The sequence below is a fragment of the Arvicola amphibius genome, chromosome 8 (assembly GCF_903992535.2).
Source record: "Arvicola amphibius chromosome 8, mArvAmp1.2, whole genome shotgun sequence".
Classification (NCBI taxonomy): Eukaryota; Metazoa; Chordata; class Mammalia; order Rodentia; family Cricetidae; genus Arvicola; species Arvicola amphibius.
The window spans coordinates 72856165-72873187 of record NC_052054.1 but is presented as its reverse complement, the minus strand read 5'-3'; the positions used below and the strand labels follow the sequence as shown (position 1 = coordinate 72873187).

The 17023-nt window shown below is 51.3% G+C and overlaps 1 protein-coding gene across 1 annotated transcript; it reads left to right on the top strand.

Annotated features, from left to right (window-relative positions):
- The first annotated feature begins 7502 nt into the window (after positions 1–7502).
- Positions 7503–15835, top strand: Gipr (gastric inhibitory polypeptide receptor). Its single transcript, XM_038340553.1, has 13 exons — positions 7503–7565; positions 7951–8047; positions 8569–8676; positions 9218–9321; positions 9754–9857; positions 10017–10161; positions 12100–12259; positions 12456–12516; positions 12808–12877; positions 13004–13092; positions 13178–13316; positions 15516–15557; positions 15635–15835. Exons 1-13 carry the CDS (start codon positions 7503–7505, stop codon positions 15833–15835), a joined length of 1383 nt encoding a protein of 460 aa, XP_038196481.1.
- Positions 15836–17023: the final 1188 nt, after the last annotated feature.

Sequence of the window (17023 nt, the reverse complement as noted above, 5' to 3'; positions counted from 1 at the left end):
TCTTGTCATCTTGGACTCTGTCTCTCCCTGTCGTCCCTCTCTGGGTACTGCCATATTTCTGTATCTTTGTCCTTCACTCTAGGTGGGTGCCCTCCCTCTGAGTTTCTGTCTTGCCTGGTCCCTGTCTCCCTGGTTTCCTGTTTCTGATGTCCTATCACTTTGAAACTCAATCAACCCTTGACTTTTTCTGGAGACTGAGACTCCTGTTGGCCAGGCTGTCTTTGAACACTCTAAAATGACCTTGAACTTCTGACCCTCCCGGCTCCACCCTTCACCCCACCCCCGTGGAGTTGGGATTATCTGCACTAGCTGGTTTGCTTGTTGGTGGGGATCGAATCCAGGGCTTCTTCACCCATGCTAGGCAAGCACGCTATCCACTGAGCCACATCCCAAAGCTCTCGACATTGTCTCTCCGGGTGTCTTCTGTCTTCCATTTTTCCTGCCGTGGATTCCTTCCTCCAGGAATTCCTTGTGTGCGGCTGCGTGTGCAGGTTAGACTCCCAGGCTCTAGCTCTCTGTCACTGTGAAGCTGTCTTTCTGACTCTAGCCTCCTGGCCTCTCTTCTCTCTGAGGCTCTGCCTCTGGAGAGCCTCAAGTGGGTGGCCATGTTTCCCTGAGAGTGTCTTTGTGCCCGTATTACATTCTCTGCTTCTCACTAGCTCTCTGACCTTCAAGTCCCATATGTCTGTAGTCTTGAACCTCAGGGGCCATCTCTCCCTCCCATTCCTGGCCTCAGGCCCCATGGGGCGCCTCCGCTCCCCATATCTCTCTGCCTCATTTCCCCTGCACCATCTGCCAGCACCCCAGGTTCCTGCCTGATGCCCTCCAGCTCTGCTTGGCTGGGCAGCCCCGTGGGGGGAAAGACAGGCTTTCCAGTTTCCCCTCCTGTCACTTCCAAAGTTGGGGCACTGTCTGGTCACTGCTCTAAGCCAGAGGGACAAAAGACAAGAGCCAGGAAAGCCAGGACCAGGAACAATGGAGGGAAGCAGACAAACACCCAGAGACAAGACGGGAAGGGAAAGACAGACTCAGGGAAGTTAGAAGACAAGAATAGGCCCAGGGTAGAGCTCAGAAGCAGAGAGCTTGCCTCGCTTGTGTGGGACCCTGGGCTGCATTCCCAGGATGCAAAATTAAATAAAGCAGATTTTAAAGCAGACAAATGAATTGTGGTAGCTAATGCCTGGAATCACAGTACCAGGAGACGGGGCTGAGGACTGAGGTGATTTTGAGGTCAGCTTGGGCTATAAGTATGTTGGGGTGGTGGGAGGTAAGAGTTATAACTTAATTGGAAAGTCCTTGCTTAGAATTCCCCAGTGAGGGCTGGGGGTGTGGCTCAGTGGTAGAGCCCCTGCCTAGAATCCCCCAGTGAAGGGCTGGGGTGTGGGTCAGTGGTAGAGCCCCTGCCTAGAATCCCCCAGTGAGGGGCTTGGGTGTGGGTCAGTGGTAGAGCCCCTGCCTAGAATCCCCCAGTGAGGGGCTGGGGGTGTGGTTCACTGTTAGAGTACTAGTCTAGCATGCACAAAGACCAGAACAGCAACAATAATAACAATAGCAATAACAAATACAATAAGAAGACAAGCACAAAAGAGAATGATTCAAAGCAAGAGGAAGACTGATAGAAAAAACCCGAGAAGTCGAGTGAGAGACTGAAGAGACGTACGAGAAAAGTACCTACATTCAGAAAGACAGAAACCCTGAATGTGGGCTTAGAGAAAATGAGAAAGGCGAGATCCAGGGACTTTGTTTGGTCCTTTTGACAAGGTCTCCCCATGTCGCCCTAGCTGACCTGGCACTTGCTGTGCAGATCAGGTTGGCCTTGAACTCACAGGGCTCCCCTAGACAGGAGGGATTTAGAGAAGAGAGGGAGAAGAAGAGAGAGGGAGGGAGAGAGAGCAAGCATAGAGAGAGGAGTGGGGAGGACCAGCAGAGAGAAGATAGGCTGGCCGCTGGGAGAGACAGGCTATATTTAGAGACCGGAAGAGCCAAGTACGCTGGAGAAGCAAGCAGAGTGTAGTCAGGGCCTGAGTCTCCTGGGGGGTGGTGAAGGGTGGGCTGCTGCAGCGTGGTGCAGCCTGGGAGAAGCTGAGTAGCTCAGGAGATTTGCCAAGGACCCTAGACAGAGGACAGGGCTGGGCAGGAGCCAGTCAAGGTCCTAGACAGATGTCCCTTCCTCTCCCTCCTGTCCTACAGTGTCACTTAGACTGGACAGTGGGGGGAGGGCATGAGGACGCCTCTCTGTCTTCAGAAACATCTTTGGAAATTGAATACACATATATTTGTATTTGTTTATCTTCGTGTGTCTGTGTGCCATTGTGGATCTGCCATTGTGTACGAGTGGGGGTCAGAGGATAAGCTGTGGGAGTAGGTTCATCCTCTCCTATCGTATGGGGTCCAGGGATTGAACTCAGGTCGTCTGTCGGCTTTGGTGGGAAGCATGCAAGCACACTTTCCCACTGAGCCATCTCACAAGCCCCTTTTAAGATTTTTATTAGCAGATGTTAATCATACACAGTGGGTCTCACTGAGCTTTTTTATATACATACACACACATATATATATGTATATACACACACACACACACACCATCCTCCCTCTGCTTGCGTGTTGCTGTGGGTTTCTTTGCCGTGATTCAGTGAGTTCCATTTGTGTTACTTGCAGGATCATGGGGGAAGGGGTGGCTGACAGGAACATGGGCACCTTACCATAGCTTCTCAAGGAGGGTGTGGAGCCTTGGGTCTCTGCCCTCTCAAGACCATCTTTCAGGCTCACTCTCTCCCTTCTCTCTTCCTCCCTTCTCTCTTCCTCCCTTCTCCCTTCCGGTCTTCCTCTCCTCCCACATTCTCTCCCTCCTGCCTCTTCTTCTCCCTCCCCCTCCTCCATCCTTTCTCTCTTCCCTTCTCTCTCTGAAATTCTGTCTTATTATGGAGTAAAGGCTGACCTCAAACTCAGGATTTCTTGCCCCAATCTGCCCCAATCTGCCTCAATCTGCACACCAAGCTCTTTTTCTCCCCATCCTTCATGTCTCTCCTCCTCCTCTTCCTTTTCTTCTTCTTTTTTTTTTTTTTTTTTTTTTTTTTTTTTTTTTTTTTTTTTTTTTTTGGTTTTTCGAGACAGGCTTTCCCTGTAGTTTCTAGAGCCTGTCCTGGACTTTTCTTCTTCTTTTTGGGGGAATTCGAGACAGAGTTTCTCTGTGTAGCCCTAACTGTCTTGGAACTCACTCTGTAGACCAGGCTGGCACGAACTCCCAGAGATCCGCCTGCCTCTGCCTCCCGAGTGCAGATTAAAGGTGTGAGCTACCATCTGGCCTTTTATCTTTCCCTTCCTTATCTTTTTGGGACTTGGGCTCTTTTACTGCCCCTCTGAGCACCCCAGTCCCACTCCTTCCTCCCTCTCCAGTCCAGTGACCTTCATGCCCTCACTCTCTTGAAGCCCAAGAGGATCTCCCAGCCCCAGCTGTCCACGAGGTGCTCTTCAGTCTCAGACCCTCTTCACACACTCCACTTCAGGAATAGATACTTTCCCAGGATCCACATGGCGCCAGGAATGTGGAGCAGAGAGCACAGAGGCCCCCAGGGGCCAGGCGGTGGGGACCCTCACCCTCCCCATGCTCCCTGCTTCTGATGTGGACCTCAGGCCACCCCCTGCCCTTCCTGGGACCTCTGGGCCTCAGCTTGTCCTCTGCAAAATGGGCAGGCTTGCCTCTGTCCTACTTATCACACAGATCCCAAGAGAGCAGCCTGAACTGGTGGTGTGTATTGAGGGGGAGATATAGACACGGCGTTCTCATAGTTGGCTCCGAGTCTCCCCATCCTACGCTCCACGGACAGATGTTCCCTGTATCTGGGGTGAAGAAAGATCCCAGAAGTAGAGATTGTAAAAACATGGGTGATATGTAGGTTCTTGTAACCATGGGACCACTTCAAGATTTCGTGTTAATGTGTGGCAGTGGGAATCACAGTGTGTGGGCAGGTGACTATGACACTCTGACTGGCTGTGGGACCAGCTGGAAGTGGTGACCCCCAGGTGAAAGTCTAGCATCTGGCAATTGGAGGCAGAAGGAGGATGAGTTCAAGGTTAGCCTGGACCATTTAGCATTCTTTCTCACAAAATAAAAAAAAAATAAAAAAGGTGACGTGGGCCAGCAAGATGGTTCAGTGATTAAAGTTGTCGGCAATCAAGCCTGACGACGTGAATTTTATCCCCAGAACCTACATGGGATGTCTGGGGTTTGTGAGTGTGGCCAGAACAGTGGTGTAGTCTCTGGGATACTGTGATCTGTGTCACAGGGTGACAGTGGTTGTGGATGTGTGTGACACTGTGTGTGACTTACAGCTTGGTTTGAGAGATGACTGAATGACTGTGTGAATCACTACACACACACACACACACACACACACATTTGTGTCCTGAACACTCATTGCCTGAGGTCCTGCTCTGGGTAACATCTCAGCTCTCTAGTTCCTGTCCTCCTGGGGGATGCAGACTAGTGGTTGCTAATCTGACACGACTCATTCTATTGAGTGTGGTGTCTGTGCTATTTATTGATAGTGTTCCCGGAGCCAGATGTGGTTGCACACGCCTTCGCAATTTAAATTTGAATCTCAGTGCTTTAAAGGCTGAGGCAGGAGGATCCAAAGCTGGAGGACACCTGGTTTATATAGTAAGACTCTGTTTTATTAACAAACAGAAAACAGCAGGGTGGTGACGGCACATGCCTTAATCCTAGCACTTGGGAGGCAGAGGCAGGTGGATCTCTGTGCATTCTAGGCCAGTCTGGTTTACAGAGTGAGTTTCGGGACAGTTAGGGCTGTTATACAGATAAACTCTGTCTTGTAAAACCAAAAAAGAAAAAAAGAAAAGAAAAGAAAGAAAGAAAAAGAGAGAGATAAAGAAAGAAAAGAGAGGAGAGAGAGAGGGAGAGAGAGAGAAGGAAGGAAGGAAGAAAGAAGGAAGGAAGGAAGGAAAGAAAGAAAGAAAGAAAGAAAGAAAGAAAGAAAGAAAGAAAGAAAGAAAGAAAGAGCAAACAAAGAAAACAGGGCTGGAGAGCGCTGGCTGCTTTTCTAGAGGACCCAGAGTTCAGTACTCAGCACCCATAGGAAGGCTCACAACCATCTGTAGCTGCAGTTCCAGTGCCCTCTTCTGGCCTCCTTGGGTACTGCATGAATGTGGTACACATGCATCCATGCAAGCAAGACACACATAAAACTAAAACAAAGCAAACGAGTTAAGGATTGGAGCCATGGATGGCTCAGCTGGTAAAGTGCTTGCGATGCACCTTAACATAGAGCCTGAGTTTGATTCTCATCAGCAAGTAAAGCCAGGTAGTGTGTGTGTAATCCCAGTGCTGGAGAGGCAGGGGCAGGCAGATCTCTGTGAGTTCAAGGCCAGCCTGGTCTATAGAGTGAGTTCCAGGCCAGTCAGGTCTATACAAGACAGGGTTTCTCTGTAGCTTTGTAGCCTGTCCTAGAACTCGCCACCACCGCCAGGCAACTCTGTCATTCATATATACATATATACATATATATGTGTGTGTGTGTGTATGTGTGTGCGTGTGTGTGCATGTGTGTGCGTGTGTGTGTGCACATATACATACCCATACATATATATACATATACACGCATATGTGTATGTATATGTGCTTTTTTTTTGAGAAAGAAAGGTGGGCAGCACCTGAGGAAGGGTACCAGAGGTTGATCTCTGGCATCCACATTTGTGAGGACATTTGGGCACACACACACACATATATGCATACACAAAAGTAGGCAGCACCTGCCAGGTGTGATGACACACCCCTTTAATCCTAGTAATCTGGAGGCAGAGGCAGGAGGATCTCTGTGAGTTTAAGGCCAGCCTGGGCTACAGCGTGAGTTCCAGGACAGCCAGGGCTACACAGAGAAACCCTGTCTTGAAAAACCAAAACAAAGTAGATAGCACCCAGGAATGACATCAGAGGTTGTTCTCTGGCCCTCACACCCTTACACATGAACATGTTCACACATATCCGTACACCAAAGAATGACAACAGAAAGACCATGGTGTTAGGACTATTGGATGCATATCTGTGAAATGTCGACGGCCCTGGGCACACAGCCGCGTGTCCCTGTGGCTGATTGGGAAGCTGTGGGTGAAAGACTGGCTTTCTCAGCGTGCCCCACTTATGTAGCTGTGAGTGAACTTGTTACTCACAGAGTCGCACTCCGAGTCTCTGCCGTTCTCTTGCTCTGCGTTTGGAATCCTGCGAGAGACTGTGTGAATGGCTGAATGGAATAGTGTGTTCTGTGGCTGGAGCCCGGCGGGGGGTGGATAGGCGGGAGGAGTCGGCGGACCATAATTGTGTGGCTGCTCCTACGTGACACAGAGTGGCTGTGATAAACGTGCCTGCTCCCCAGTTCCCACTCTTCCCTAGAGCTCCCCGTTCCCGTTCTCTGTTCTGCCCTGGCCCCGCCCCCTCCAACACTCCAGGCTGCGGGGCGCCCTCACCTCTTGCAGAGCTCAGGCTGGCGAGGCAGGGCAGCCGTGGCAGAAGGAGATTGGGAGCCAGGACTGGACACAGGTAAGGGTTCCTCATCAAGACCCTGCCCTGGGTCTATCCCTCCCTGCCCCTGTTTCTCTATCTCTACCTTTGTCTCTTTCTGCCTCTCTGATAGGCTTATTTCTACTCTTTCCCTGTTCTCTTCTGTCCCTACTCACTTCTTTCTGTCTCCATTCACTTCTTTCTGTCTCTCAGCCCACATTTTCCCCTAATTTTTTGCTATTTGCTCTCCGTTCTCTCCTCTCTCTCTCTCTCTCTCTCTCTCTCTCTCTCTCTCTCTTTTATAAAGGTCTGAGATTCCCTCTTGAAACCCCACTTTCGCATTGTCTAAGTGGGGATGGGTAATGGTTGCGGTTAGAGAAATTTTCAGAGAGCGTTTAGCATGCTAAAGTCAGAAACCCACGGTCTAATGTCTCAGTATTTGGATGTTGGGAAAACGTTGTCTCTTTGACTCTGGACTTTATATATCCAAAGTCAAGAAAGTTTTAGAAGATGGTTTCAATCTAATTTTAAAAACGCTTTGCACTGGGAGGATGGGAACTCAAAAGGTCGTTTCAAGTTCCCTTCTAGATTTGACTGATGGTTTCTATCCCTCCCATCCCCACACCTGCCAGGAGGTCCCAGGTTCCCGAGTCTCTCCTGTCTAGCCTCTGGGCGACACTGACGCTTCTGCCGGTCACGGCTCTAGGGCAACAGGCCCCTCAGCAAACACCCCTCCCTTCTACCTTGGCTGCCTCAGCAACACTTAGGAGGGCCTGGGAATCGCTTAGCTGATTCCAGCCCCACTTAACCACTGGAGGCCGCACCTAGTACTGCCCCACCCCAAATCCTCACGTGCGGAAATGGGGGTGGCCTCAGACTCTGTGCATCTGGCAGGTGAACGCTGGCTGAGGCTGAAGTGTTGATTCTGCGCTGGGACCCTCCAACCCAACCACCTCCGAGTGGCCGGAGTCTCCATCACCCTTCAAGGATGCCCCTGAGGCTTCGGCTTCTGCTGCTGTGTCTGTGGGGACTGCCACTCCAGAGGGCGGAGGTGAGGAGCTAGAGAGACACCGGTGGTCCGGGAGGGTTTTAAGCCTTCCCCTATCACAAGGAAAGTTTTGAGGCTACCTGTCCCCACGCTGCAGTCTGGTGGTTTCTGCTCATACTTTCCTTCACACGTCCTCCCGTGGGGTCCACCCACCGCCCTCCTCTGATTCTCTGAAAAGTTTATCAGATCCTTTGGCGGTTTTCTAGGAACCCCGATTCCATCTAAAAGATTTTTCTTTTTTCTTTTTCTCATCTAAAAGATTTCTAAGCCACCCAGGAGTACTGTGTAAAACACTGGACGGCCCCTCCAAATCTCTAAAAATGAGTGTTTTGCCTGGAAGGGGGTTGTCCTCCTCGAGGGGGCTTTCCTCCCTTCCCTTTCCTCTCAGACAGACTCTGAGGGACAGACGGGGGAGCTGTACCAGCGCTGGGAGCTCTACGGCAGGGAGTGCCAGGAGGCCCTGAAGGCTGCAGATCCTCCCTCAGGTGTGACTAGAGGGCTGGGCGAGCAGGAGGGAGGGGCTGAGAGAAGGAGCTGGTGGCTGAAAAGAAAAATCTGGGCGATTTCGAGGATGTGTGGAGTGGGGTTTGGCTCGAGTAAGCGGTGATGACCCGGGTTGGATTCAGTTTAATAAAAGAATCCTAATCCCAGCACTAGGGAGGCAGAGGCAGGAGGATCTCTGTGAGTTCGAGGCCAGCCTGGGTTTACAGAGCCAGTTCCAGGGCGGGGGGGAAATGGGAAGGGTCGTGGGCGGGGCCCTGCACTCCAATGGGCAGGGTCTGGGTGGAGCTTGATAACTGAACTTTCTAGATGAAATAATCACGATACGGCTTGGGCTTTATTTGGTGGAAGGAGCCTGCGATGGGACTGGGAGGATGCAAGGGTGTGAGGTCTGGTGAGAGGAGCTTGTGGCCTCGAAGGGATAGCATCCTGGAGGTGCGGAAAGAAAGGAAAATTGGGACCGCCCCTCTCCTCTAGCCTCTGGCTCTGTCGCCCTCTCCCTCAGGCGTGGTCTGTAACGGGTCCTTCGACACGTACGTCTGCTGGGACCACACGGCCGCCAACACCACTGCCCAGGTGCCCTGCCCCTGGTATCTGCCTTGGTATCGCCACGGTGAGGTCCCGGGCAGCTCACCCAACCCTTCCTGCTCCCGTTCGTGACCCTGTCTGTCAAGCCTGGTGTTTCCTAATGTCTGTGCTCTCTGGGCTCTGTCACACACTTAATTTTCCCTGTCTTAATTTATTGAGTGTATGTATGGATGCACATGCTAAGAGGTATGACGATAAGAGATCAACTTTAGGGCTAGAGAGATGATGGTTGAGAGCACTGGCTGCTCTTCTAGAGGACCCAGGTTCAATTCCCAGCATTCACATGGCAGTTCACAACTGTCTGTAACTCCAGTTCCAGGGGATCTGAAAAACTCATGGCAATGCACATAAAATAAAATAATAAAATAAAGAGATCTATTTACAGTAATCCTTTCACCTTGTGGTCCCAGGCGCTACCAACAACTCTACCTGCAGAGCCAACTCCAGGGCCCAGGCTGGTCTTGAACTCATGGCAATCCTCCTGCCTCGACCTCCCAATTGTCAAGATTACTGTGGTGAACCACTACATGCCCCTTTCTCTGATCCCATCCCTTATGTTCCCATAGTGGCTGCAGGCTACGTCTTCCGCCAGTGTGGCAGCGACGGCCAGTGGGAGTCTTGGAGAGATCACACCCAGTGTGAGAGTCCAGAGACAAATGGGGCCTTTCAGGTGAGAGAGATGAAGGATTCAGGTTAGGGTGTCTGGGGAGAGCGGCAAACTGAAAAGACCTCGGGAGCTTCAAGCCCAACTTGACACCTCTTTCTACGGAGTAGAACTCTGGGTTGTTAGTAATGAAAATCCAACTCGGGAAGCAGAGGCAGGCGGATCTCTGTGAGTTTGAGGCCAGCCTGGTCTAAACAGAGTGAGTTCCCAGAACAGGTTCCAAAGCTACAGAGCTCTGTTTAAAAAAAAAAAAATAGTACAAGTAGTACTTCAAGGAGAAAATCAGGATGCTTCACTTTGAAAGGACAGAGAACAAAGCGGCACTTTTCCCACAGGGAACAGGCTATGGGGGTGGGGGACGGGACTGGGCAGCCCTGCCTTCTACTCTGGACCAGCTGGAAGAATCATAATTTCTCTTGCCTTCTATGTCCCCACCAGGACCAAAGACTGATCCTGGAGCGCCTGCAGGTCGTGTATACAGTCGGCTACTCCCTGTCCCTGGCCACGCTGCTGCTAGCCCTCCTCATCTTAAGTTTGTTCAGGTGCGACCCCAGCCTGGGTGTGGTGGGCCTCAGTTTACACACTAAGTTGGGACAGGGGGTGGCTCGAGGGGAAGGGCTAGGGGATGGTGAAAGGGACTCTGGATGACGGAGGACAGCTCTGCAGGGACTCTCAGCCCTTTTGTCTCTCCAATCCTCCAGGCGGTTACACTGCACTCGTAATTACATCCACATGAACTTGTTCACGTCTTTCATGCTGCGGGCAGCGGCCATCCTCACCCGAGACCGGCTGCTGCCTGCACTGGGCCGCTACACGGGGGATCAGACTCTTACCCTGTGGAGCCAGGTACTCCATCTCCTCCTTCCTGGTGGGACCAAGACGTTTCCCGTCTGCGAGCGTACCTTTCCTCATCTCTGTGTACCGAGGGTATGCGAGCAGGATGGGAGGAAAAAAACAATGGGGAGGCCTGGCGGTGGTGGTGCAGGCCTTTAATCCCAGCACTCGGGAAGCAGAGGCAGGCGGATCTCTGTGAGTTCGAGGCCAGCCTGGTCTACAAGAGCTAGTTCCAGGACAGGCTCCAAAGCCGCAGAGAAACCCTGTCTCGAAAAAAACCAAAACCAAAACAAATCCAATGAGGGGGATTTGGAAGGTACCGATTTGTTCCTGGATGGGGAGGTGAAACTCAGGGGTGACAACAGATGTGTAAAAATAAGACTTTAATAGTTTTTTGAGAGAAATGTGAGGGTCTTGGAGGAGAGCCCAGGGCTCTCTAATGAAAGACTAAGCGTCATCCAGGACTGGAGAGATGGTACGCGTGGTAAAGAGCACAGACCTCTCATGCAGAGGACCCTGGTTTGATTCCCAACACCCACATGGCAGCTCACAAACGTCTAACTCCAGTTCTAGGGGATCTGTGCTCTCTTCTGACCCTCATGCGATGTGTAGACATGCAGGCAGGCATGCAAAACACCTCTGCACATTAAATAACAGCAACAAAAAAGCACATCTAGATGGCTCAGTGCATAAGGGCACTGGATAACAAGCCCGATGACTCGAGTTCAATCCCCAGAACCCACAAGATGGACAAAGAGAACCAATTCCTGAAAGGTCTCTGCTCTTTGTGCACCTGTGGTCACATAGCCTGGTATTTAATTTTTTTTTTTGAGACAGGGTTTCTCTGTGTAGCCCTGGCTGTCATGAAACTCACTCTGTAGACCAGGCTGGTCTTGAACTCAGAGATCCACCTGCCTCTAACTCCCCAGTGCTGAGATTAAAGGTGTGTGCTGCCATCGCCCGGCAACATTCAAAATTTTTATTTTTATTTTATGTGTGTGACTGTTTGCCTAAATATATGTATTATATATAAATGTGTGTGTGTGTGTGTGTGTGTGTGTGTGTGCACCAAGCGCATGTCTGGTGCCCCCAGAGGCCAGAAGAGGGTGTCAGATCCCCTGGAACTAGAGTTACAGACACTTGTGAGCTGCAGTGTAGGTACTGGGAATTGAACCCGGGTCCTCTGGAAGAGCAGCCAGGGCTCTTAAGTGCCGAGTTATCTCTTCAGGAGTTCAGCTCTTAGGAGCTAGAGTGGCAAAGGCTATTTATTGGGATTCTATGGGTACTCCACTGTGGAGATGAACTAGAAAACGCCAGTTGTTTAGGGTGTCAGTGTGGGAGAGTCCTTAACAGAAAGTGAATAAGGTGAGATAAACCATCTGCTGGGGACCCATAGGAAAACATTTGAAAACAAGAAAGAGATGGAGATGAACCCCCGTCTGGTCAGGAGGTCTTGTAGTCCCAGGAATGTGGGAATCTGAGTAGAATTGACATTTTAAGACCCTATTGGGTTACAGAGCAAGTTTAAGGACAGCCTGGACAATGTATTGAGAACCTGACTCAAAGAGAAGAGGAATGAATGTAACCCAGTTGTAGATCCCCTGCCTAGAATCCCCCAGTGAGGGGTTGGGGTGTGGCTCAGTGGTAGAGCCTCTGCCTAGAATCCCCCAGTGAGGGGTTGGGGTTGGCTCAGTGGTAGAGCCCCTGCCTAGAATCCCCCAGTGAGGGGTTGGGGTGTGGCTCAGTGGTAGAGCCTCTGCCTAGAATCCCCCAGTGAGGGGCTGTGGTGTGGCTCACTGGTAGAGCCCCTGCCTAACAAATAGGAATCCCTGGGTTCAAGGCCTACTACCACATACACATACACACAAATAATAAATAAAGATGAGGCTGCTGGTGAAAGAGTTGGGGATACTTCTCTGCCTTGACTTCTCTTGTCTGATGGCTCCCTAGGCCCTAGCTGCCTGCCGCACGGCCCAGATCGTGACCCAGTACTGCGTGGGTGCCAACTACACCTGGCTGCTGGTGGAGGGTGTGTACCTGCACCATCTGCTGGTGATTGTAGGAGGCTCAGAAAAGGGCAACTTCCGCTGCTACCTGCTTCTTGGCTGGGGTGAGCCCTAACTCCGTGCCCTCCAACCCTCTGTCCAGCCCAGTGCATCTCGCCTCCCCCATGTCCCGCCGATCCGCGTTGCCTTTCCCTCCCACCCCCTCGTTGAGGAATTCCGCGGGTCTTGGGCCTGGAAAGGGGCTCGTGTGCACGCTGACAGATGCGGCGGGGTGGGGGGCGGGGATCGGGATCTGCACAGGGGCCCCCGTGCTTTTCGTCATTCCTTGGGTGATCGTCAGGTACCTGTTGGAGAATACGCGGTGAGTTGCAGGGCCTAGGGGCGGGGCCTGGGTCGTGGGCGGAGCTACATGGGATCAGGGCGGGGAGGATGGAAACGGGATCAGGTGGAGAATGTGGGCGGGTTCTAAAGAGGCTACATGCTGGGAAAGGTGATTTAGGAGGTCTCCTGAAAAGCAGGATGGGGTGGGTCTTAAAGAAATGTGGGTGGGCCTTAAAGAGGGTGGGCAGGGCCTGGTGAGGGACCCTGCCTGATTAGATGTGGTTGTGGGTGGGGAGATTTGTGTATCTCAGTTCTACCCTGCCTCCTCCAGGTGCTGGGAACGCAACGAAGTCAAAGCCTTTTGGTGGATCATTCGCACCCCCATCCTAATAACCATCTTGGTAGGGCCAGTATCGCCCACTCCAGGCTGTGTTCAGGGATTTCCTATTCTGGGGAAGCGGAAGGCCAACCTCCCGTCCTACCCCCGAACTGAATGGCTTCTGGGCTCAGTATCTCTCTCCTCACAGATCAATTTCCTCATCTTCATCCGCATCCTTGGCATCCTCTTGTCAAAGTTGAGGACACGGCAGATGCGGTGCCCCGACTACCGACTAAGGTGAGGGCCCTCACCTTAAGGGGAGGCAGACGGGGCCAGGTTCAGGGACAGGGATGTGAAGACTACCAACAGCTTTTCTTCCCAGGCTGGCTCGGTCCACGCTGACGCTGGTGCCCCTGCTGGGTGTCCACGAGGTGGTGTTTGCTCCCGTGATGGAGGAACAGGCTGAAGGCGCCCTGCGCCTTGCCAAACTGGCCTTTGAAATCTTCCTAAGTTCCTTTCAGGTGCTCAGACAGGGTGCATGGGTTCCTCCCTCCCAACTGGGGCCTTTCTTTCCACCAGGGCACAGCGCTACTATCATCCACCTGAGCAGCCACTGATTGGAATGCACCCATGGGATTTCATTCATTCATCCATCCATCCATCCATTCATTCATCCTTTCACCCATTCATTCATCCATCCATCCATCCATTCATTTACTCATGCATTCATTCAGGCTTTCATCATGTAAGCATAGGTCAGAAAATACCTAATTAGGGTTATACTGGGCTGGGGCAGAGGTAAGGGAGTGGGGACGGGATGAGGAGCAAGGGCTGTGGGGTGGACTGGGCTGGGGCAGAGTTAGTTGGCATTTGCTAACTTCAAGGTTTTCTTCACCTTTGGATGGGGCTAGAGAGAGACAAGCCTAAAGTACAGAATTTAAGAAAGTAGGTTGTTCCAAATGGGAGACCAGTTCTGATGCTACCCTACCCTGATAGACCCGCTGAGTCCCAGTCTTCTCCTCTCGGAAGTGGGCACAGTACCAGTCTCCCTTGGGAGGATGTGCATTCATTAAAGGAAGCAAGAGCAGATGGAGCACTTACGTACTGAGCTACAACCACAAATGGCTAGTCCCCCCTTCTGTGGGAAACACAAGGAGCAAACACCCTGTGTAAACAGCCCGTCACATATCTGGGGCATCCCTGAGGCCAGAGGGCAGCTCGTGTGATGGAGAGAGGTGAGGTGACTCCAGCTGCAGAGCTACTGCAGGAGCAGGGGACGGGAGCAGAATCGAGAGGGGCCAGTTCCCTGAGCGTTTGTTTTTCTTTTCTCCTGGAAGAGGATGTATGTGATTTGAATTAGATTTTGATAGGATTGTAGAAAATCATAAGGATTATCTTTTTGTTGTCTGCTTTTGGTTTTGGTTTTTTGAGACTGTCCTGGAACTCACTCTGTAGACCAGGCTGGCCTCAAACTCAGAGATCCACCTGCCTCTGCCTCCCTAGTGCTGGGATTAAAGGTGTGCACCACCACTACCCAGCATAAGAAATATCTATAAAAAAAAGATTTATTTATTTATTATGTATACAGTGTTCTGCCTGCATGTGTGCTTGGACACCAGAAGAGGGCACCAGATCTCATTACTGATGGTTGTGAGCCAGGATGTGGTTGCTGGAAATTGAACTCAGGACCTCTGGAAAAGCATTCAGTACTCTTAACCTCTGAGCCATCTCTCCAGCCCAGGAATATTTTTTTTAAAAAAATGAGTTTTAAAAAGCTTTTACTTATTCTTATATTTTATGTATGAGTGCTCTATTTGCATGTTCACCCCCATGCCAGAAGAGGGTTTCAGATCCCATTATAAATGGGTACTGTGAATCGAACTCAGGAACTTTGGAAGTGCAGCCAATGCTCTTAACCACTGAGCCGTCTCTCCAGCCACCCTAACAGCCTATGTTCATAACTGACTTGAAAATTAATTTAAGCTAGGCACGGGGCTCAAACCTGTACTGTCTCCATCTGGCTAAGCATGTGCTCCATTACCAAGCAAACCTCAAGCCCCATAATTAATTAGTTAAAATATTTTTACTTATTTATTGTGTATTGATGTTTTAACTACACATGTCTGTGCACCATGTGCATGCAGTGCCCACAGAGGCCAGAAGGAGGTGGCTGATTAATTTCAGATGTTTATGGATGCTGGGAATTGAACCTGGATCCTCTGGAAGAGCAGCAAGAACTCTTAATGGCTGAGCCATCTCTACAGTCCAAATTAATTAATTAGCTAATTCATTATTATTGCTAAGCACTATATCTTGCTATCCTGAAACTCATTCTATAGACCAGACTGGCCTCAAACTCAGATTCACCTGGCCTGTGAATGCTGAAATTAAAGGTGCACTACACTGCCCGGCTGCACCACATCTGTTTACACATAAATACCTCATTCTGACAACCACCACCTTTATTTTTCATGACGAAGAAATCGAGGCACAGAGTGGTTAAGTAGCTTGCCCCAAATGTGGAAAGCAGGGAATAGGTTTCCACACTCTGGACCCTCAACTGCTGGGCCCAGTTCTCAGCCCCTGGGCGGACCAATGCAGGGAGCTGGGAACCAGTGAGCAGGTGTACTCGGTACCTTGATCAGGGCGGCAAACAGCCACAGTACTTTGGGGCTGGGATCAATTGCACAGCAGCGATCTGATCTCTCCTATTCTGGCAGGGCTTTCTGGTGAGCCTGCTCTACTGCTTCATCAACAAAGAGGTAGGAGAGGTCGGCCCACCCGCGCCTCCTGGCGGTCGCTCCGGGAACGGTGCCGCCCTGAGCGTCCCGCGTTGCAGGTGCAGTTGGAGATCCGCCGAGGCTGGCGTCACTGCCTCCTACATCTCAATCTCCGCGATGAGCACCCCAGTCCGCACGTGGAGCTTGGCCCTCCGGCCCTGCCCTTGCGTTCTGCACCCCGGGAGGTTCCCATTGGCGGCTCCTTGCCCTCTGGGTCGCTGCACATGCCTGGAGATGAGGTCTTGGAAAGTTACTGCTAGGTAACGGGACTCCCGTGTCTGTGTAGCTTGTATTGAGTGCCTACTGTGTACCAGCTTCTGTGTGGGGAATGCTGGGGAACACGGAGAGAAGGATGACAAGGGCGGGGCGGGGTGGGGAGAGAAGAAAGACAAGGTCCCTACGTGTATATATTTGTTGTGGAATGACTTATGAAAAGAATTGAGATGTTTAGGACAACTGACACGGAGGCCACTTGTAAAGATGAGATGCTTTAAAGCCATGCTTCAAAGGAGTGGAGACAACTTGAAGAGCTGGAGGACAAGATTCCAGGAAGACAGAATAGCATGTGAAAGGGCGCTGGGAACAGGAAGGATGGAGAAGGGTTTCCGTGGCTCGACTGGAAAATGCTGGACCTGCAGACTGAAAAGTGGGCAGGGGTGCAGAAACCGGATTGCATGCCAGCTGCACTGGAGATTTTCATCTTTTTATGCGTACGACCATTTTGCCTGCATGGATGTCTGTGCGCACATGCATGCAGCACTTACATATGCATGGAGAACAGAAGCTCCCCTCCGACAGGATGCTTGTCAGTCTCCACGGGGGTGGGGGCAACTGAATCCATCTCTCCAGTCCAGTTTAGCAGCGGTGTCTAGCTCCTTGGCTTTTCCCACAGTTGTCTGCTCCACAGGGACAGATCATCAGGAGCAATATGTAAACTGGGAGCCCAGTGAGAGGAATGCAGGTGGGAGGCCACAGAGGGGTGAGAAAGATTTGTTGATGGATCCCAGGAGAGGGATCAAAGGAGAATGCCAAAACAAATGGAGGGAGATCAAAGGGCTCTTTGTTTGGGGTGGGGGTGTAGTGAAGTGCTCTTGGCCTGTGTTAGGCTGAACTTAGGATCTGGAGAAACTGGCAGCAGAGCAAGAGGTGCCTGGGTCACTGAGGGTTAAACATGGAACCTCTGCTGGACAAACCCTACCACCTCCCAGAGAGGACTGGGAGAAAGTTGGGGAAGCAGACTAATTGCAGCTGGTCTACCAGCATGTGCACACACAGGCCTCCTCAATTAGTAGTGTGTGCTGTATTTTCCCCAGGGTCCCCAGAAAGACATGCCCATCACTGACACCTCATTCCACACCCCAGGCTTTGGTTTCTGGTGGGGTAGAGGCCCTAGTAAAGCAAGCATGAGAATCAGTTGCTTCTATATGGGGTGGGAGATGAAGGTCAGG

What these genes read in the sequence shown, in the direction of transcription:
- Gipr (XM_038340553.1), top strand. Translation starts at nt 7,503, where the DNA reads ATGCCCCTGAGGCTTCGGCTTCTGCTGCTGTGTCTGTGGGGACTGCCA. An exon ending in CTCATCTTAAGTTTGTTCAG is followed by an intron (nt 9,858 to 10,016) that starts GTGCGACCCCAG and finishes CCAATCCTCCAG; the next exon opens with GCGGTTACACTGCACTCGTA. An exon ending in CCATCCTAATAACCATCTTG is followed by an intron (nt 12,878 to 13,003) that starts GTAGGGCCAGTA and finishes CTCTCCTCACAG; the next exon opens with ATCAATTTCCTCATCTTCAT.